Here is a 23,804-nt window from a genome sequence, read left to right on the forward strand (position 1 = left end):
GCCAAAGGCAAAAAGGACACCCAGTCATCCTGATCAGCAGAAACAAAGCATCTCAGATATGTTTCCAAGGTCTGATTGGTTCGTTCGGTCTGGCCATTAGTCTGAAGATGGAAAGCCGAGGAAAAAGACTAGTCAATGCCCATCCTACCACAAAAGGCTCGCCAAAACCTCGAAACAAACTGGGAACCTCTGTCAGAAACGATATTCTCTGGAATGCCATGTAAACGAACCACATGCTGGAAGAACAATGGCACCAAATCAGAGGAGGAAGGTAATTTAGACAAGGGTACCAAATGGACCATCTTAGAGAAGCGATCACAGACCACACAAATGACTGACATCTTTTGAGAGACGGGAAGATCTGAAATAAAATCCATAGAGATATGTGTCCAAGGCCTCTTCGGGACCGGCAAGGGCAAAAGCAACCCACTGGCACGAGAACATAGGGCTTAGCCCGAGCACAAATCCCACAGGACTGCACAAAAGAACGCACATCCCGCGACAGAGATGGCCACCAAAAGGATCTAGCCACTAACTCTCTGGTACCAAAGATTCCAGGATGACCAGCCAACACCGAACAATGAACCTCAGAGAACTTTATTCGTCCACCTATCAGGGACAAACAGTTTCTCCGCTGGGCAACGATCAGGTTTATTAGCCTGAAATTTTTGCAGCACCCGCCGCAAATCAGGGGAGATGGCAGACACAATAACTCCCTCTTTGAGGATACCCGCCGGCTAAGATAAATCCGGAGAGTCGGGCACAAAACTCCTAGACAGAGCATCCACCTTCACATTTTTAGAGCCCGGAAGGTACGAAATCACAAAGTCAAAACGGGCAAAAAACAGCGACCAACGAGCCTGTCTAGGATTCAACAGCTTGGCAGACTCGAGATAAGTCAAGTTCTTATGATCAGTCAAGACCACCACGCGATGCTTAGCTCCTTCAAGCCAATGACGCCACTCCTCGAATGCCCACTTCATGGCCAGCAACTCTCGATTGCCCACATCATAATTTCGCACAGCAGGCGAAAACTTCCTGGAAAAGAAGGCGCATGGTTTCATCACCGAGCAATCAGAACTTCTCTGCGACAAAACAGCCCCTGCTCCAATCTCAGAAGCATCAACCTCGACCTGGAATGGAAGCGAAACATCTGGTTGACACAACACAGGGGCAGAAGAAAAACGACTCTTCAACTCTTGAAAAGCTTCCACAGCAGCAGAAGACCAATTGACCACATCAGCACCCTTCTTGGTCAAATCGGTCAATGGTTTAGCAATACTAGAAAAATTGCAGATGAAGCGATGATAAAAATTAGCAAAGCCCAGGAACTTTTGCAGACTTTTCAGAGATGTCGGCTGAGTCCAATCATGGATGGCTTGGACCTTAACAGGGTCCATCTCAATATTAGAAGGGGAAAAGATGAACCCCAATAATGAAACCTTCTGAACACCAAAGAGACACTTTGACCCCTTCACAAACAAAGAATTAGCACGCAGGACCTGAAACACCGTTCTGACCTGCTTCACATGAAACTCCCAATCATCCGAGAAGATCAAAATGTCATCCAAGTACACAATCAGGAATTTATCCAGGTACTCTCGGAAGATGTCATGCATAAAGGACTGAAACACTGATGGAGCATTGGCAAGTCCGAATGGCATTACTAGATACTCAAAATGGCCCTCGGGCGTATTAAATGCAGTTTTCCATTCATCGCCTCGCTTTATACGCACAAGATTATAAGCACCACGAAGATCTATCTTGGTGAACCAACTAGCCCCCTTAATCCGAGCAAACAAATCAGATAACAACGGCAAGGGGTACTGAAATTTAACCGTGATCTTATTTAGAAGGCGGTAATCTATACAAGGTCTCAGCGAACCATCCTTCTTGGCTACAAAAAAGAACCCTGCTCCTAATGGCGACGATGACGGGCGAATATGCCCCTTCTCCAAGAACTCCTTCACATAACTCCGCATAGCGGCGTGCTCAGGCACAGATAAATTAAACAGTCGACCTTTTGGGAATTTACTACCAGGAATCAAATCGATAGCACAATCACAATCCCTATGCGGAGGTAGGGTATCGGACTTGGGCTCATCAAATACATCCCGGTAATCAGACAAGAACTCTGGAACCTCAGAAGGGGTGGATGACGAAATAGTCAGAAATGGGACATCACCATGTACCCCCTGACAACCCCAGCTGGACACAGACATGGACTTCCAATCCAATACTGGATTATGGACTTGCAGCCATGGCAACCCCAACACGACCACATCATGCAGATCATGCAACACCAGAAAGCGAATAACCTCCTGATGTGCAGGAGCCATGCACCTGGTCAGCTGGGTCCAGTACTGAGGCTTATTCTTGGCCAAAGGCGTAGCATCAATTCCTCTCAATGGAATAGGACACTGCAGGGGCTCCAAGAAAAACCCACAACGCCTAGCATACTCCAAGTCCATCAAATTCAGGGCAGCGCCTGAATCCACAAATGCCATGACAGAATAGGATGACAAAGAGCAGATCAAGGTAACAGACAGAAGAAATTTTGACTGTACCGTACCAATGGTGGCAGACCTAGCGAACCGCTTAGTGCGCTTAGGACAATCAGAGATAGCATGAGTGGAATCACCACAGTAGAAACACAGCCCATTCAGACGTCTGTGTTCTTGCCGTTCAACTCTGGTCAAAGTCCTATCGCACTGCATAGGCTCAGGTTTAAGCTCAGGTAATACCGCCAAATGGTGCACAGATTTACGCTCATGCAAGCGTCGACCGATCTGAATGGCCAAAGACATAAACTCATTCAGACCAGCAGGCATAGGAAATCCCACCATGACATCCTTAAGGGCTTCAGAGAGACCTTTTCTGAAAATAGCTGCGAGCGCACCTTCATTCCATTGAGTGAGTACGGACCACTTTCTAAATTTCTGACAATATACCTCTATCTCATCCTGACCCTGACACAGAGCCAGCAAATTTTTCTCTGCCTGATCCACTGAATTAGGTTCATCGTACAGCAATCTGAGAGCCAGGAAAAACGCATCGATGTTACTTAATGCAGGATCTCCTGACGCAAGAGAAAATGCCCAATCCTGAGGGTCGCCACGTAAAAAAGAAATAATGATCCTAACTTGTTGAACTGGGTCACCAGAGGAGCGAGGTTTCAAAGCTAGAAATAGTTTACAATTATTTTTGAAACTCAGAAATTTAGTTCTATCTCCAAAAAACAAATCAGGAATAGGAATTCTCGGCTCTAACATAGAATTCTGAACCACAAAGTCTTGAATATTTTGTACTCTTGTCGTGAGCTGATCCACACATGAAGACAGACCTTTAATGTCCATCGCTACACCTGTGTCCTGAACCACCCAAATGTCTAGGGGAAAAAAAAGGCAAAACACAGTGCAGAGAAAAAAAAATGGTCTCAGAACTTCTTTTTTCCCTCTATTGAGAATCATTAGTACTTTGGGCCTCCAGTACTGTTATGATAAGGTAATTCAGTACCACAATGGACATAGAGGTCAGAGCACATACAGTGACCTGACAATAACCCAAAAACATAGAACGAGCTCTGAGACGTGGGAACTCTGCAGACCGCAATCCCTAATCCTCTCCAACCACACTAGAGGCAGCCGTGGATTGCGCCTAACGCTCCCTATGCAACTCGGCACAGCCTGAGAAACTAGCTAGCCTGAAGATAGAAAATAAGCCTACCTTGCCTCAGAGAAATACCCCAAAGGAAAAGGCAGCCCCCACATATAATGACTGTGAGTTAAGATGAAAAGACAAACATAGAGATGAAATAGATTTAGCAAAGTGAGGCCCGCTTTCTGAACAGAGCGAGGATAGGAAAGGTAACTTTGCGGTCAACACAAAACCCTACAAAAACCACGCAAAGGGGGCAAAAAGACCCTCCGTACCGAACTAACGGCATGGAGGTACACCCTCTGCGTCCCAGAGCTTCCAGCAAGCAGGAAAAAACAAATAGACAAGCTGGACAGAAAAAACAGCAAACAAAATAGCAAAGCAGAACTTAGCTATGCAGAGCAGCAGGCCACAGGAACGATCCAGGAGGAAACAGGTCCAATACTAGAACATTGACTGGAGGCCAGGATCAAAGCACTAGGTGGAGTGAAATAGAGCAGCACCTAACGACTTCACCACACCACCTGAGGAAGGAAACTCAGAAGCCGCAGTAGCACTTTCCTCCACCAACGGAAGCTCACAGAGAGAATCAGCCGAAGTACCACTTGTGACCACAGGAGGGAGCTCTGCCACAGAATTCACAACACTCAGCTATTTAGTCCTGCTTGATCCTTTAGTCAGTGCCAGTTGTCCATTGTTTTTGGAGGATTCACATCCCTTACTGGTCTCTCCTGTTTGCTGTGCTTTTCAACAAAGATAAGTCCTGACTTTGTTTTTGCTGTCCACATGCTGTGGGCCTTATAGTTCAGTGCATTTTCATGTTTTGTCTTGTCTAGCTTGTCTGTGTAAGGATTTTTTGCAGCCAAGCGGTATCTCTGGAGATGCAGATATACCCTCCATGTCTTTAGTCAGATGTGGAGTTTTGTATTTTCTGTGGTGGATATTTTCTAGTGTTTTAATACTGACCGAATAGTTCTCTGTCCTATTCTTTCTTTTTAGCTAGTAAGGCCTCCTTTGCTAATCCTGATTTCAGTCTGCGTTTGTTATTTCCCTCTCCTCTCACAGTCAATATTTGTGTGGGGCTGTCTATCCTTTGGGGATTTTCTCTGAGGCAAGATAGTTTTCCCGTTTCTATCTTTAGGGGAAGTTAGTCCTTAGGCTGTGTCGAGGTGTCTAGGGAGTGTTAGGTACATCCCACGGCTATTTCTAGTTGCGCTGCTAAGTTCAGGGTTTGCAGTCAGTACAGGTACCACCTTCTCCAGAGTACATCACATGCTGCTCCTAGGCCACCAGATCATAACAGATGCGGAGTGCTTGGTCAGAAGGATAGTAAATACAAATTTAAAAAAACTGACTGTCACATCCAAACATAGATCAAGTGTGAACAGCTGATGAACCTAGAGTCACCAACTTGTACACAGTCAAACAAACAGAGAGAGAAATTTAGTCTAAGAAGAGGTTTCACAGGTACCCATTCAGATGAAGACGTTTGTTCTCAGCAAGGAAAGCGTAGGACCTGGTATACGAGAGATGCCGTAAAGTGGCTACCAGGAACACGTAAATTGGCCAATTTATGCGCTAAACGCTCTCATTTTTTCATATTTCTAGTGCAGTAATGCAGTCTAACTTTCATATTTTATGTTTGCATGTTTTGGCACTACAGTGTGCTGCCTTGTTTGTTTGACGGTGTCAGTGCCTGGGCCCACCGGAGAATCCTCCGGTTCTCCGGTGGGCCAGTCCAAGCCTGAATCTCAGGACACCCGAATTAGCCCTAAAAAGGACTGCTGGTTTCTCAGGAGTTGTGGAATCAACAGTCGCAGACCTACACTAACTATTAACAGGACGATTCTGACCCTATCTCAGCAGCAGCTCTCCCTACACTCGCTAAGTCCGAAGCAGAATGTGGCGAGCAGGGAGGCGCCAGGTCTCTTATAGACCTGATGACGCTGTGCAGCCAGCCAATCACTGTAATACCACAACAAAGATGGCTGCGGCATTACAGTGCATGGCTGACAATTCCTGCACTGTCATTGGCGCTCTAAAGAGTGCCAGAATTGCAGGGTGGAGACCCGAGCTCCCGCCGAATAATCCCGGAAATACTCAGTGCTCGCCGAGTTCACCGAGCATAGTGATACTCAGGCGAGTACCGAGTAGTGGCGAGCACGTTCGCTCATCACTAGTTATGTCCATGTGACCTTTAAGTGAATATATCAGCATCATGTGGGGCCTTGCTAAGTTGCCAATGTGGGAACCAAATCAAGTGGCTTTATATGTAAAAGCAGGTCCAGTTCTTATGGGCACAAACTTTACTTTGAATGGCCACTGTGTAATACAGTGAAACAATCAATAGTGAAAAAGCATATTGCTACTGGACTCACCACATTTATTTTTCTGCTCCAAAGCTAATATAGAAGGGTGCCGCTTCGCTACTTACCCGCAGTGAATATCAAACAAAAGTTAAAAAAAGCCAAACCGAGTAAATTTAAAATTGATTTTTCTTTATTGATTCCAACATTAAAAAATTATAGATCTTCCTACATTAAAAAGTTATAGATCTAAGACCCCATAAAGATCATAGACCCCATCTCTATAATATAAGGGCGAGGTTACCGCAGGAAACACATAAGATCATAGAGATGAGGTCTATGATCTTTATGGTGTCTTAGATCCCTATGACTAAGGATTCCTGCCGGAAATGCGTAAGATGTATCCATGATGAAGCAACGCAAGTAACTTTTTAACGGCGGAATCAATAAAGAAGAATCAATTTTAAATTTACTCATGTGCCGGCTTTGTTTTTTTTTTCCTTTTGCCTGGTACAGCGAAACTTCTTCAAAAAGAAATACCACCTATTTGCCTCTAATAAGACAACCCTTTTAATTCTAAGGCTACTTTCACACTAGCGTCGTTTGGCCTCCGTCGCAATATGTAGTTTTGGAGAAAAAACGCATCCTGCAAAGTTGCCCGCAGGATGCATTTTTTCTCCATAGACTTTCATTAGCGACGCATTGCGACGGATTGCCACACGTCGCATCCATCGTGCGACGGATGCGTCGGGTTTTGGCGGGCCGTCGGCACAAAAAAATGCTACTTGTAACTTTTTTTGTGCGTCATGTCCGCCTTTTCCGACCGCGCATGCGCGACCAGAACTCCGCCCCCTCCTCCCCGGACCTTACAATGGGGCAGCCGATGCGTTGAAAAACTGCATCCGCTGCCCCCGTTGTGCTTTTACTTCACAGCATGCGTCGGTACATCGTAACGACGCTAGTGTGAAAGTAGCCTAACAGTAAAATACATAACATTTCAGAAAATATTTTACCTGTTTCGTTGGTAATTTCTCCATCTGCACATGAAATACAATCAAAGCAGCAAACTGGTTCTCCCTGTCTTATGCCTTTTCTTGTGCCTGGAACACAACTAATACTGCAAACCGATACTGGAGACTGGAGTGAATGTGAAAATATTCAGCATGTTAGGAGGAAATATTAAAAGTTGTGCCATTTTATAATTTAGTTTTATTGGTATTTGAATACACATCTTTTTACTTATTATGTACTGTAGATAAAGCCTACTCCCCAGCTGCTGTAAAAAAGGCATTAACTAAATATGTTTCCCCAAATGCTGTAAAAAAGTTTAGTGTTGCTCCATTAAAGTCTGTTATTTATTGATTCATTATAAGAGTTTAGCCAACTATTGATAACTTTGAAAATGTTTGTAGACCGTTCACAATAGTGACTTATTTGATATGCAGTCATGAGAAAAGTGAAAATGTACACCCTCTTTGAATTCTGTGATTTTATGTATCAATTCAGTACAAACACTCCTCAATGTTAAATTTACAACACCAAGAAAAGAAAAATTGTGGAGTTATGGAAGTCAAAGGATTGCTACATATGCAAATAAGGAAAAAAAATTAAATACACTTTTCAAAAGATCTTGATTTTTTTCAATTGTGAGTTTGAATGCCACATGCAGAAATACACGTCGCACATGCACACCTTGAATGCCATCAATGAGATTACTAATGGTTGCCTAAGGAATTTTGTGCCATATTGAATGCACTTGAATAATCAAATCATTAAGATGCTGACTAGTGATGAGCGAATATACTCGTTACTTGAGATTTTCGGAGCATGCTCGGGTGTCCTCCGATTATTTTTTAGTGCTCGGAGATTTAGTTTTTATTGCCGCAGCTGAATGATTTACATCTGTTAACCAGCATATGTACATGTGGGGGTTGCCTGGTTGCAAGGGAATCCCCACATGTACTGATGCTGGCTAACAGATGTAAATCCTTCAGCTGCGGCAATAAAAACAAAATATCCGAGCACTAAAAAATACTCGGAGGTCACCCGAGCATGCTCGGGAAATCTCGAGTAATGAGAATATTCGCTCATCACTAATGCTGACAGCTCGCTTTGCAATTGCTAACCAATGATGTCACAGATTTGTGCTATGGGAGACAAGTCCAGAAACTCTGTAAGATATAGTAACACGTTTAGGTCACGCAGGCTGCTCACAGTAGCATGAGCAATGTGCAGCCTGGCATTGTTATGCTAAAAAACAGTTCCTATGATAGGTTGGAAAAATGAATGTAACACTAGTTCCACCAAAAAATCATTGTGAGGCCCCAGCTGTAAGTGTAACTGGAATGAAAACAATAGAGGTCCAGCTACTGTACATCATACCTCCCCACGCTGTGACCAGTGTGAAGTCTTCTTCATGGCATTACCTACGTTATCTCAAAATAGGAACCAGAGGCTGGTATGGAGTAATGGAGTCTGGTATGGAGGTAGCGAAATGTCCCACTGTTGTTTTGGACGCAATGATAGCCGGAGTTTGGTCATTAGTCAGCAATTAAAAAGGGAGCTGCTAGTGAGCCCAAGTGTGTTTACAGTGGTAGAGCATTCCTCAGACAACCATTACTAGCCTCATTAATAACATGCCAAAGTGTATACTGTAAGTGCATGTATTTGTGCACGAGTATTTTGTTTCCATGTCTATCTATCCTGTGATTTTCATAATTTCACAACTTTTCCTTTTTGGTGTTGCAATCTAAATGTAGATGAGTGTGGTAAAACATACCTAAAACGTCTTGTCCTGTAAAGTCTTAAAATTCATGTCTAAGCGAACAATGTCGCAGATTTCCTCTCAGCACTGCCGCATGCAATGTCCCATTATCCAGAGGACTGATGAAAGTCTTATTGACCAAAATGTTAAATTTTTTTCTGAACATTCTATGTTTAATAAAATACTCCTGTTGGCCTATCAGCATTTTCAGTTAGCAGGAGGATGAGCTTATCAGTTATTATGTCCAAGGTGGCACTGAAAACCCCTCCGACAAAATGCTAACTTCTTTGCAGGCACACACCTCCAAACCGTAGAGGGACAGTTCATGTCACCTGTCCAGCTTGGATACCTAATACATGTACAGCATTGAGGAATCACAGAGGACACTGGTATGATTGTCTAAGTACTCCTTCACCATACTCAAAAACGTTTCCCTTATTGTCAGACTACCTCGGGCATAATGGTCCGGGGGCTGGGAGGGTCTAATGAAACGGTCGTAACCTTTGATAGTGTTCGCCTGCCTCTGTTGGACCTGGTATGCGACTCCCTCCTCTTTTCTCCATGGTTGCCCAAGGATCTATGACCTCTGGCAATAGAGTTGTCAGATGGAAATTTTTGCACTAATTGTTCTACTAGAGCTTTCTGGTATTGCACTATTTTACTAGCCCTATCTGCCACAGGAACGAGATATGGAAACTTCTCCTTGTAATGTGGAGAAGGGTGAACAACCAGTAATCATTGTTCGACAAAATGCGTATAACGCAAGGGTTACAGGGAAGGCAACAGGACATAAAGTCAGCCATGTTTGCCAGACTCCCAACAGGCAAAATTTCCTTGTCCTCACCAGGAGGACGACTGTCCATCTTCAGCCTATCCATGCTGAACAGATGGGGTAAGTGGGACAGCTAGTGTTCTTACAACTTCCCCATTGAAAAAGCTTATGCGAAACGTGAGTCTGGGGTTGGTTCCTGGGAATCTCTTGTTCTGTACACCAGCACCATACACCATGGGTAAGTGTACTTGATTATACTTACTCAGGCACAGGTATGCATGCCTATTCAATGCCTCCCCTTCACATATTTGGTTTACAATAATAGCAATACCTCTCAGCATAAGCACTTTATATTTACTGTATGACATGGTTCTGCCCACTAGAGTGGCCAAACTTTAACATTTGCACAGAGAGAGCTATTGTTTATATGGGTTTCTAATACTATGTATCTATGTAAATTGTGGAATAATCTCTTACCCTAAACTTCCATTCCCGGGGTACTTATCTACCTCTATATTTATGTTTGATATGTCACATCATGTATAACTGTATCAATAAAATGATGTTCATTTTATGAAGTCAGCACCCAATCTCTTTTGTTTATATTCTTTCAACTGAAACATCTCCTGGTACTATCAGGGTTGCTCATGTTTGTCAAGGAACACCAACTGGAGAAATTCAAGCCCAACTTCTGGAAAGAAACCAAAGACCATCCTGTTATGAAAGGCAATTCAGTATCACAATGGACATGGAGGTCAGAGCACATACAGTGATCTGACAATAACCCAAAATAATAGAACGAGCTCTGAGACGTGGGAACTCTGCAGACCGCAATCCCTGATCCTCTCCAAACACAACTAGAGGCAGCCGTGGATTGCGCCTAACGCTACCTATGCAACTCGGCACAGCCTGAGAAACTAACTAGCCTGAAGATAGAAAAAATAAGCCTACCTTGCCTCAGAGAAATACCCCAAAGGAAAAGGCAGCCCCCCACATATAATGACTGTGAGTAAGATGAAAAGACAAACGTAGGGATGAAATAGATTCAGCAAAGTGAGGCCCGATATTCTAGACAGAACGAGGATAGGAAAGATAACTTTTCGGTCTACACAAAACCCTAAAGAAAACCACGCAAAGGGGCAAAAAGACCCTCCGTACCGAACTAACGGCACGGAGGTACACCCTTTGCGTCCCAGAGCTTCAAGCAAAACAAATAGACAAGCTGGACAGAAAAAATAGCAACAAATAGCAAAGAAGCACTTAGCTATGCAGAGCAGCAGGCCACAGGAATGATCCAGAGAAACACAAGTCCAACACTGGAACATTGACAGGAAGCATGAATCAAAGCATTAGGTGGGGTAAAGTAGAGAAGCACCTAACGACCTCACCAGATCACCTGAGGGAAACTCAGAAGCAGCAGTACCAGTTTCCTCCACAAACGGAAGCTCCCAGAGAGAATCAGCCGAAGTACCACTTGTGACCACAGGAGGGAGCTCTGCCACAGAATTCACAACAGTACCCCCCCCTTGAGGAGGGGTCACCGAACCCTCACCAGAGCCCCCAGGCCGACCAGGATGAGCCACATGAAAGGCACGAACAAGATCGGGAGCATGGACATCAGAGGCAAAAACCCAGGAATTATCCTCCTGAGCATAACCCTTCCATTTAACCAGATACTGGAGTTTCCGTCTTGAAACACGAGAATCCAAAATCTTCTCCACAATATACTCCAATTCCCCCTCCACCAAAACCAGGGCAGGAGGGTCAACAGATGGAACCATAGGTGCCACGTATCTCCGCAACAATGACCTATGGAAGACGTTATGTATGAAAAAAGAATCTGGGAGGGTCAGACGAAAAGACACAGGATTAATAACCTCAGAAATCCTATAAGGACCAATGAAACGAGGTTTAAACTTCGGAGAGGAAACCTTCATAGGAATATGACGAGAAGATAACCAAACCAGATCCCCAACACGAAGTCGGGGACCCACACGGCGCCTGCGATTAGCGAAACGTTGAGCCTTCTCCTGGGACAAGGTCAAATTGTCCACTACATGAGTCCAAATCTGCTGCAACCTGTCCACCACTGTATCCACACCAGGACAGTCCGAAGACTCAACCTGTCCTGAAGAGAAACAAGGATGGAACCCAGAATTGCAGAAAAACAGCGAAACCAAGGTAGCCGAGCTGGCCCGATTATTAAGGGCGAACTCAGCCAAAGGCAAAAAGGACACCCAGTCATCCTGATCAGCAGAAACAAAGCATCTCAGATAGGTTTCCAAGGTCTGATTGGTTCGTTCGGTCTGGCCATTAGTCTGAGGATGAAAAGCCGAGGAAAAAGAAAAGTCAATGCCCATCCTACCACAAAAGGCTCGCCAAAACCTCGAAACAAACTGGGAACCTCTGTCAGAAACGATATTCTCTGGAATGCCATGCAAACGAACCACATGCTGGAAGAACAATGGCACCAAATCAGAGGAGGAAGGCAACTTGGACAAGGGTACCAGATGGACCATCTTAGAAAAGCGATCACAGACCACACAAATGACTGACATCTTTTGAGAGACGGGAAGATCTGAAATAAAATCCATAGAGATATGTTTCCAAGGTCTCTTCGGGACCGGCAAGGGCAAAAGCAACCCACTGGCACGAGAACAGCAGGGCTTAGCCCGAGCACAAATCCCACAGGACTGCACAAAAGAACGCACATCCCGCGACAGAGACGGCCACCAAAAGGATCTAGCTACTAACTCTCTGGTACCAAAGATTCCAGGATGACCAGCCAACACCGAACAATGAACCTCAGAGATCACTTTATTTGTCCACCTATCCGGGACAAACAGTTTCTCCGCTGGACAACGATCAGGTTTATTAGCCTGAAATTTTTGCAGCACCCGCCGCAAATCAGGGGAGATGGCAGACACAATTACTCCTTCCTTGAGGATACCCGCCGGCTCAGATAAACCCGGAGAGTCGGGCACAAAACTCCTAGACAGAGCATCCGCCTTCACATTTTTAGAGCCCGGAAGGTACGAAATCACAAAGTCAAAATGGGCGAAAAACAGCGACCAACGAGCCTGTCTAGGATTCAAACGCTTAGCAGACTCGAGATAAGTCAGGTTCTTATGATCAGTCAATACCACCACGCGATGCTTAGCTCCTTCAAGCCAATGACGCCATTCCTCGAATGCCCACTTCATGGCCAGCAACTCTCGGTTGCCCACATCATAATTCCTCTCAGCAGGCGAAAACTTCCTGGAAAAAAAAGCGCATGGTTTCATCACTGAACAATCAGAACCTCTCTGCGACAAAACAGCCCCTGCTCCAATCTCAGAAGCATCAACCTCGACCTGGAACGGAAGAGAAACATCAGGTTGACACAACACAGGAGCAGAAGAAAAACGACGCTTCAACTCTTGAAAAGCTTCCACAGCAGCAGAAGACCAATTGACCAAATCAGCACCCTTCTTGGTCAAATCGGTCAATGGTTTGGCAATACTAGAAAAATTGCAGATGAAGCGACGATAAAAATTAGCAAAGCCCAGGAACTTTTGCAGACTTTTCAGAGATGTCGGCTGAGTCCAATCATGGATGGCTTGGACCTTAACAGGATCCATCTCGACAGTAGAAGGGGAAAAGATGAACCCCAAAAATGAAACCTTCTGCACACCAAAGAGACACTTTGATCCCTTCACAAACAAAGAGTTAGCACGCAGGACCTGAAAAACCGTTCTCACCTGTTTCACATGAGACTCCCAATCATCCGAGAAGATCAAAATGTCATCCAAATACACAATCAGGAATTTATCCAGGTACTCTCGGAAGATGTCATGCATAAATGACTGAAACACTGATGGAGCATTGGCAAGTCCGAATGGCATCACTAGATACTCAAAATGACCCTCGGGCGTATTAAATGCAGTTTTCCATTCATCGCCTCGCCTGATTCTCACCAGATTATACGCACCACGAAGATCAATCTTGGTGAACCAACTAGCCCCCTTAATCCGAGCAGACAAATCAGATAACAAAGGCAAGGGGTACTGAAATTTAACAGTGATCTTATTAAGAAGGCGATAATCTATACAAGGTCTCAGCGAACCATCCTTCTTGGCTACAAAAAAGAACCCTGCTCCTAATGGCGACGATGACGGGCGAATATGCCCCTTCTCCAGGGATTCCTTCACATAACTGCGCATAGCGGTGTGCTCAGGCACGGATAAATTAAACAGTCGACCTTTTGGGAATTTACCACCAGGAATCAAATTGATAGCACAATCACAATCCCTATGCGGAGGTAGGGCATCGGACTTGGGCTAATCAAATACATCCCGGTAATCAGACAAGAACTCTGGAACCTCAGAAGGGGTGGATGACGAAATTGACAAAAATGGAACATCACCATGTACCCCCTGACAACCCCAGCTGGACACCGACATGGATTTCCAATCCAATACTGGATTATGGGCTTGTAGCCATGGCAACCCCAACATGACCACATCATGCAGATTATGTAACACCAGAAAGTGAATATCCTCCTGATGTGCAGGAGCCATGCACATGGTCAGCTGGGTCCAGTATTGAGGCTTATTCTTGGCCAAAGGCGTAGCATCAATACCTCTCAATGGAATAGGACACTGCAAGGGCTCCAAGAAAAACCCACAACGCTTAGCATATTCCAAGTCCATCAAATTCAGAGCAGCGCCTGAATCCACAAACGCCATGACAGAATATGATGACAAAGAGCAGATCAAGGTAACGGACAGAAGAAATTTTGACTGTACCGTACCAATGGTGGCAGACCTAGCGAACCGCTTAGTGCGCTTAGGACAATCAGAGATGGCATGAGTGGAATCACCACAGTAGAAACACAGCCCCTTCAAACGTCTGTGTTCTTGCCGTTCAACTCTGGTCAAAGTCCTATCGCACTGCATAGGCTCAGGTTTAAGCTCAGGTAATACCGCCAAATGGTGCACAGATTTACGCTCACGCAAGCGTCGACCGATCTGAATAGCCAAAGACATAGACTCATTCAAACCAGCAGGCATAGGAAATCCCACCATGACATCCTTAAGGGCTTCAGAGAGACCCTTTCTGAACATAGCTGCCAGCGCAGATTCATTCCATTGAGTGAGCACTGACCATTTTCTAAATTTCTGGCAATATACCTCTATCTCATCCTGACCCTGACAAAGAGCCAGCAAATTCTTTTCTGCCTGATCCACTGAATTAGGCTCATCGTACAGCAATCCGAGTGCCAGGAAAAACGCATTGATATTACTCAATGCAGGATCTCCTGGCGCAAGAGAAAATGCCCAGTCCTGAGGGTCGCCGCGCAAAAAAGAAATAATAATCAAAACCTGTTGAACTGGATCACCAGAGGAACGAGGTTTCAAGGCCAGAAATAACTTACAATTATTTTTGAAACTCAGAAACTTAGTTCTATCTCCAAAAAACAAATCAGGAATAGGAATTCTTGGTTCTAACATAGATTTCTGATCAATAGTGTCTTGAATCTTTTGTACTCTTGCCGAGAGCTGATCCACAAATGAAGACAGACTTCTAATGTCCATCGCTACACCTGTGTACTGAACCACCCAAATGTCTAGGGGAAAAAAAAGACAAAACACAAAGCCAAGAAAAAAAAATGGTCTCAGAACTTCTTTTTTCCCTCTATTGAGAATCATTAGTACTTTTGGCTTCCTGTACTGTTATGAAAGGCAATTCAGTATCACAATGAACATGGAGGTCAGAGAACATACAGTGATCTGACAATAACCCAAAATAATAGAACGAGCTCTGAGACGTGGGAACTCTGCAGACCGCAATCCCTGATCCTCTCCAAACACAACTAGAGGCAGCCGTGGATTGCGCCTAACGCTACCTATGCAACTCGGCACAGCCTGAGAAACTAACTAGCCTGAAGATAGAAAAAATAAGCCTACCTTGCCTCAGAGAAATACCCCAAAGGAAAAGGCAGCCCCCCACATATAATGACTGTGAGTAAGATGAAAAGACAAACGTAGGGATGAAATAGATTCAGCAAAGTGAGGCCCGATATTCTAGACAGAACGAGGATAGGAAAGATAACTTTTCGGTCTACACAAAACCCTAAAGAAAACCACGCAAAGGGGCAAAAAGACCCTCCGTACCGAACTAACGGCACGGAGATACACCCTTTGCGTCCCAGAGCTTCAAGCAAAACAAATAGACAAGCTGGACAGAAAAAATAGCAACAAATAGCAAAGAAGCACTTAGCTATGCAGAGCAGCAGGCCACAGGAATGATCCAGAGAAACACAAGTCCAACACTGGAACATTGACAGGAACCATGAATCAAAGCATTAGGTGGGGTTAAGTAGAGAAGCACCTAACGACCTCACCAGATCACCTGAGGGAGGAAACTCAGAAGCAGCAGTACCAGTTTCCTCCACAAACGGAAGCTCCCAGAGAGAATCAGCCGAAGTACCACTTGTGACCACAGGAGGGAGCTCTGCCACAGAATTCACAACACCATCCATAAACTGGTCCAAGGCAAGTACTCAAGCGAGTCTATTCCACGGCTCCCGGAATAGACTCCCGAGTCTTTGTTAAAAAAGGTGGCTTCTAACAGGTTAATCAGCAGGCACAAACACAGGGTCTGGATGGCTATTCAGGGGGTTCTGCCTCTGAGAACTTTCATGCATGCCCATGGACTGTGTAATACTTGGGGCTCACAAATAGCCAGCACTCCGTTTTTGTAATGGGGATTGTGGGGAAAACCGAAGCAAAGCAGAAAGTGACCCCAGGACTTACATACATGTTGGTGGTTAATTCATTTAATCAAACTACACATGATCCACACAAAACGTTTCAGCCCATCCCAGAATTTTGTCAATTGTGGGGAACCATATACAATGAATATTATATATATATTAATATGAATATTAATACTATATATATATAGATATATAGATATATATGTGTGTATATATATATATATATATATATATATATATATAGATATAGATATATACAAAAAATCCAAGGAAGTGACATCATACGATACGATACGGTACACTTTATTGATCCCGGGAGGAAATTACATCATAATCATTAAAGAAAGAAACCATACAAAATAATACATATCTCATAAAAAAGTAAATAAAAAAATCAAAAGAATTATAAATAGCATATATCACCAAGAGTCAATAAATTCCTATATAAAATGAAAAAGTATACCTCCATAATTAATAATTGTAACACCTTCTCTGTTTGTAAAATGTATCTTGAAATAAGAAATAGTTTTACATGAAAACTAATTCCATAATGAAATCTTTTTGTATCTCATGAAAACTCTTTATTTCCAGAAGCCAGCTAACCACATGGTCTTAATAAAGATTATGAAATTAATCGTATAATGTTATTTGGTTCTTCTGGATTTTCCTTCTTGAATCCCTTTCTCATTTCTTTTTTCATTTTTTAGACATCCTAGATGCATTAATTATATCTCCTTGGAAATTAAGTCTTCGTGGAATTTCACACCATGTGGATGGACATCTATTTCTTGTTGGATTATGATTAGAGATTTTTAGGTCATATACATAAGAGTATATGGATAGAATGGAGATTTACCGTATTTTTTGGACTATAAGACGTATTTTTTACTCCAAAAATGTGAAGGAAAATGGGGTTGCGTCTTATAGTCCAGATGTCCCTAATTTGGCTGTGGTGGGTAGGTGGGGGAGCTGCAGCAATGGAGCAGCGAGTCACAGGAGGCAGGAGCTGGCTGCTGCAGCTAACTCCTGTGCCCAGTACTAGATACTAGATTAAAGACACCAGCGTTCAGAGATCATGAGGCTTCGTAACGTTGTGGCGTCATATCTCACATTGACCTCCGAGGCCTGGTCGAGGTCAGAAATCTTGTTCTAGAGTTAAGACATCAGCATGCTTATGCAGAAAAAAGATGCCCTAAGGACTGGATTTTCAGACAGCATGCAGCGGTGTCAGTGAGAGTGTCGGGACAGATAAGTGATGAGGTGAGTATTAGGTTTTTCCATTTATTTTTTACAAGTTAAGGTAATTTTGATCTATGCTCTGGGGTCTGGAGAGACCCCATAGAATAAAAGAGAACATTTAATTCACAGAGAATAGTTTTTGCTGTGAATCCAATTTCACAGTAAAATTCATGCAATTTGGCAAATATCAATCTCACCAAATCTGTTCATCTCTAGTTGTAAGTAGAAAGCACCTTCTTTCAGAAAGGAGAATAGCAGCTAAAGTTTGTAAACTTGCTTCTGAACAAACCATGAGACAAACACAGCATATCAGCAAAACACTTTACACCAACTGCCAAACATACTTTTTCTCATGACTGTATAAGCACCATTTTTTATAATTACACTTTATACTTCAATGGTTTTGTAAAAACTATATATAATGTTCTACATTTGGTACCTACCACTCCATATTGGGTGTTCCAGAATATTGAGCTGTTGTCTATTTTAAGTTCAAAATTTTCTCCTTTTAATTTATAAAATCCAATTTTTGTAAAAGATACACTGTTATTTGTATGCAACTGCCAGTTTAAGATGTCATAATATCCATCTACATCTCCTGAAGCATCAAACTTGATGGATTCATTAGTGAAAACTGTAAATTTTGCATTCCTCAAATAGTACATAAGCTGTTGGAAAATATAAAGAAATCTTATTAACACATAAACAATAGAACATATTCATTGTGCATGTCAATATGTTTTTTCCACCTTTCAAAATGTTATAGGGTCATTAATTACAGGGGTTTTTGCAGATATACAGTACAGACCAAAAGCTTGGACACACCTTCTCATTTAAAGATTTTTCTGTATTTTCATGACTATGAAAATTGTACATTCACGCTGAAGGCATCAAAACTATGAATTAACACATGTGGAATTATATACTTAACAAAAATGTGTGAAACAACTGAAATGATGTCTTATATTCTAGGTTCTTCAAAGTAGCCACTTTTTGCTTTGATGACTGCTTTGCACACTCTTGGCATTCAATTGATGAGCTTCAAGAGGTAGTCATCGGAAATGGTCTTGCAGCAATCTTGAAGGAGTTCCCAGAGATGCTTAGCACTTGTTGGCCCATCTCGATTGGGTTCAGGTCTGGTGACTATGGAGGCCAGGTCATCTGGCGTAGCACCTCATCACTCTCCTTTATGGTCAAATAGCCCTTACACAACCTGGAGGTGTGTTTGGGGTCATTGTCCTGTTGAAAAATAAATGATGGTCCAACTAAACGCAAACCGAATGGAATAGCATGCCTGTGCAAGATGCTGTGGTAGCCATGCTGGTTCAGTATGTCTTCAATTTGAATAAATCCCCAACAATGTCCCCAGCAAAGCACCCCCACACCATCACACCTCCTCCTCCATGCTTCACAGTGGGAGCAAGGCATGTAGAGTCCATCTGTTCACCTTTTCTGGGTCACACAAAGACACGGTGGTTGGAACCAAAGATCTCAAATTTGGACTCATCAGACCAAAGCACAGATTTCCACTGGTCTAATGTCCATTCCCCGTGTTCTTTAGCCCAAACAAGTCTCTTCTGCTTGTTGCCTCTCCTTAGCAGTGGTTTCCTAGCAGCTATTTTACTATAAAGGCCTGCTGCACAAAGTCTCCTCTTAACAGTTGTTGTAGAGATGTGTCTGCTGCTAAAACTCTGTGTGGCATTGGCCTGGTCTCTAATCTGAGCTGCTGTTAACCTGCGATTTCTGAGGCTGGTGACTCGGATAAACTTATCCTCAGTAGCAGAGGTGACTCTTGGTCTTCCTTTCCTGGGGCGGTCCTCATGTGAGCCAATTTCTTTGTAGCGCTTGATGGTTCTTGCCACTGCACTTGGGGACACTTTCAAAGTTTTCCCAATGTTTCCGACTGACTGACCTTCATTTCTTAAAGAAATGATGGCCACTCGTTTTTCTTTACTTAGCTGCTTTGTTCTTGCCATAATACAAATTCTAACAGTCTATTCAGTAGGACTATAAGCTGTGTATCCACCAGACTTCTGCACAACACAACTGATGGTCCCAACCCCATTTATAAGGCAAGAAATCCCACTTATTAAACCTGACACAGCACACCTGTGAAGTGAAAACCATTGCCGCTGACTACCTCTTGAAGCTCATCAAGAGAATGCCAAGAGTGTGCAAAGCAGTCATAAAAGCAAAAGGTGGCTACTTTGAAGAACCTAGAATATAAGACATAATTTCAGTTGTTTCACACTTTTTTGTTAAGTATATAATTCCACATGTGTTAATTCATAGTTTTGATGCCTTCAGTGTGAATGTACAATTTACATAGTCATGAAAATACAGAAAAATCTTTAAATGAGAAGATGTGTCCAAACTTTTGGTCTGTACTGTATGTGGCATATCTAGAAAGGCATTTTCTGGCAAAGTAAAGCTGACCATAAACATAGCTGACGGACGATCGTCTGTGATAAGCGTTCATTTGTTTTAATGGAAAAAGATGAGAATACAGTTGCCAAACATTTCGGCATAGCAGCTGGTCTCTTCTGAAAACAAAAGGTTCTGGTGTTATATCATTCCAAATGCCCAATCCTTTTCCCTCCCAACATCAGTTGATGACAGCCAGGAGATCTCCATTTACATATCAGATGGTCAGCAGGTCCCACCTGAAAATCATCACATTTGGTAGACGTTATCTAATGTGTTTTAAGGCCTAAAGCCTTTGGAGTAGAGGTTAACTTTCAAAGAACATACTTTTAGGGCACCAATGATTTTATTAGCCTCACTCCTGTGCTTAACCACCGTGCCCGCCCTTTGTTGACATTACCGTTACAACATCTTTCAGGCTGGCCACCAAAGCCAAGCCTGTTCACCACCATGACGTTTTACCTACTCTTTTAATTAAAATGAGTCCACCTTAACTGCAACTTCCACCTGACTCCTAAACCATCACCAAAAGAGGCCATTTGACACCTTTAAATGGACTTGACCACCATCAACCATGCCTATCGAAGCCAAGCTATGTAAATACCGTGTAACGAAATTTCAGAGCAATGATAGATTCATTTACACAATGGAACTCTTCCAAATTCTGATTCATATTTTGCTTTAAGGTACCTTCACACTCAGCGACGCTGCAGCGATACCGACAACGATGTCGATCGCTGCAGCGTCGCTGTTTGGTCGCTGGAGAGCTGTCACACAGACAGCTTTCCAGCGACCAACGATGCCGGTAACCAGGGTAAACATCGGGTTACTAAGCGCAGGGCCACGCTTAGTAACCCGATGTTTACCCTGGTTACCATCGTAAAAGTAAAAAAACAAACACTACATACTTACCTTCCGCTGTCTGTCCCCGGCGCTGTGCTTTCCTGCACTGACTGTGAGCACAGCGGCCGGAAAGCAGAGCGGTGACGTCACCGCTGAGCTTTCAGGCTGGCCGGCGCTCACAGCCAGTGCAGAGAAGCACAGCGCCGGGGACAGACAGCGGAAGGTAAGTATGTACTGTTTGTTTTTTTACTTTTACGATGGTAACCAGGGTAAACATCGGGTTACTAGGCGCGGCCCTGCGCTTAGTAACCCGATGTTTACCCTGGTTACCAGTGAAGACATCGCTGAATCGGCGTCACACACGCCGATTCAGCGATGTCTGCAGGGAGTCCAGCGACGAAATAAAGTGCTGGACTTTCTGCAGCGACCAACGACATCACAGCAGGATCCTGATCGCTGCTGCCTGTCAAACTGAACGATATCGCTAGCCAGGACGCTGCAACGTCACGGATCGCTAGCGATATCGTTCAGTGTGACGTTACCTTTAGTTACCAAACTAACAGTCACTAAAAATCCTGTAATGGGGAATGTGGAAAGTAAACTATAATAAAGGGGGAGACCACAGTCTGAATACCTGTATAATGACTTCTGTCATGCCTCAAAAACTAATATGCTGCATGTTTTGTAGTAAGTTCTAAAACTCTGCCAATTCACAGTTTTTGATTCTAGAAATCACCATTATGTACAGTAGCTGTGCTGTACAGTAATAATTTTTTAAACCCACTTACTACTAACGGAAAAGTGATGAGTATATGTAAAGAGAAAGATATTATAAAGAGAGTACTTAAAAGCTATAATTGTAAATAACTCCATGGACCCACTAAAAAGGAAACACAAATAACTGCTCTTTTTTTATATGTATTATATAGATACATACAGTCATGGCCAAAAGTTTTGAGAATGACACCAAAATTATATTTTCACATGATGTGCTGCCCTCTGGTTTTTATTAGTGGTTGTCTGAGGTTTATATCACATACAGAAATATAATTACAATCATATTATGAGTACCAATAGGTTATATTGACAGTTAGAATGAGTTAATGCAGCAAGTCAATATTTGCAGTGTTGACCCTTCTTCTTCAAGACCTCTGCAATTCTCCCTGGCATGCTCTCAATCAACTTCTGGACCAAATCCTGACTGATAGCATTCCATTCTTGCATAATCAATGCTTGCATTTTGCCAGAATTTGTTGGTTTTTGTTTGTCCACCCATCTCTTGATGATTGACCACAAGTTCTCAATGGGATTAAGATCTGGGGAGTTTCCAGGCCATGGACCCAAAATCTCTATGTTTTGTTCCATGAGCCATTTAGTTATCACCTTTGCTTTATGGCAAGGTGCTCCATCATGCTGGAAAAGGCATTGTTGGGCGCCAAACTGCTCTTGGACGGTTGGGAGAAGTTGCTCTTGGAGGACATTCTGGTACCATTCTTTATTCATGGCTGTGTTTTTAGGCAAGACTGTGAATGAGCCGATGCCCTTGGCTGAGAAGCAACCCCACACATGAATGGTTTCAGGATGCTTTACAGTTGGCATGAGACAAGACTGGTGGTAGCGCTCACCTCTTCTTCTCCGAATAAGCTGTTTTCCAGATGTCCCAAACAATCGAAAAGGGGATTCATCAGAGAAAATGACTTTGCCCCAGTCCTCAGCAGTCCACTCCCTGTACCTTTTGCAGAATATCAGTCGGTCCCTGATGTTTTCCCTGGAGAGAAGTGGCTTCCTTGCTGCCCTCCTTGAAACCAGGCCTTGCTCAGAGTCTCCGCCTCACAGTGCATGCAGAAGCACTCACACCAGCCTGCTGCCATTCCTGAGCAATCTCGGCACTGCTGGTAGTCCGATCCCGCAGCTGAAACAGTTTTAAGATACGGTCCTGGTGCTTGCTGGTCTTTCTTGGGCGCCCTGGAGCCATTTTGACAACAATGGAAGCTCTCTCCTTGAAGTTCTTGATGATGCGATAGATTGTTGACTGAGGTGCAATCTTTGTAGCTGCGATACTCTTCCCTGTTAGGCCATTTTTGTGCAGTGCAATGATGGCTGCACGTGTTTCTTTAGAGATAACCATGGTTAACTGAAGAGAAACAATGATACCAAGCACCAGCCTCCTTTTAAAGTGTCCAGTGATGTCATTCTTACTTAATCATGACTGATTGATCGCCAGCCCTGTCCTCATCAACACCCACACCTGTTTTAATGGATCAATCACTAAAACGATGTTAGCTGCTCCTTTTAAGGCAGGACTGCAATGATGTTGAAATGTGTTTTGGGGGTTAAAGTTCATTTTCTTGGCAAATATTGACTTTGGAAAGTACAGTAATTGCTGTTAAGCTGATCACTCTGACATTCAGGAGTATATGCAAATTGCCATTAGAAAAAATGAAGCAGTAGACTTTGGAAAAATTAATATTTGTCTCATTCTCAAAATTTTTGTCCATGACTGTATAATGACCACCAGTAACAGTGCATTCATATGACAGCTTATTCTTAAGTTTAATTGAAAATGTAGGTATCTCTCACTAATAACTGCGAATTTTAAGAGCTCTTTACCAAAACCATTTTCTAAAAAACAGTTCCTGAAATGTATGGGATATGAAATAAGTGAGGATGAAACACTATGTACGTACGTATGGGTTAGAGTTTGCAACCAAGGTATACAGCTGGTTGATGTTGGAAAATATCCTATCATATGGTCGGATACAGTCTTTGATGGGCAATGCTGTGATATATGGTGTAACGATAAATGAGAAGCCGCCTGCTCCTCTGCTAACAGATAGACACTGCTCTCTAATCACCAGCTGCACATAAATAGTAAGAAATATAATATGCATGTCTAGTATTCGCTGCATACAACCATAGGTGTATGTGTTGAAGACAGAAAGGTCTGTACCCCAGTCAAGCTACTGTTGTGGTAGCCACTTCCAGGGAGTGCTAATTTGGGTTGAGATGCAATCTGCCATTATTGGTACAAATGAAAAT

General features: G+C 43.2%; 1 protein-coding gene across 1 annotated transcript in view; it reads right to left on the minus strand.

The window, feature by feature from the left end:
• Nucleotides 1–23,804, minus strand: part of LOC138638279 (vomeronasal type-2 receptor 1-like) — a 223,357-nt gene that overhangs the window by 19,431 nt on the left and 180,122 nt on the right. Inside the window, exons 4-5 of the mRNA XM_069727455.1 lie at nt 17,942–18,166; nt 6,977–7,100 (exon numbers count right to left, since the gene is read on the minus strand). Coding sequence (XP_069583556.1) covers nt 6,977–7,100; nt 17,942–18,166 — 349 coding nt within the window. The remainder of the gene's footprint in view (nt 1–6,976; nt 7,101–17,941; nt 18,167–23,804) is intronic.

This window comes from Ranitomeya imitator, chromosome 5, assembly GCF_032444005.1.
Source record: "Ranitomeya imitator isolate aRanImi1 chromosome 5, aRanImi1.pri, whole genome shotgun sequence".
NCBI classification, from domain to species: Eukaryota; Metazoa; Chordata; class Amphibia; order Anura; family Dendrobatidae; genus Ranitomeya; species Ranitomeya imitator.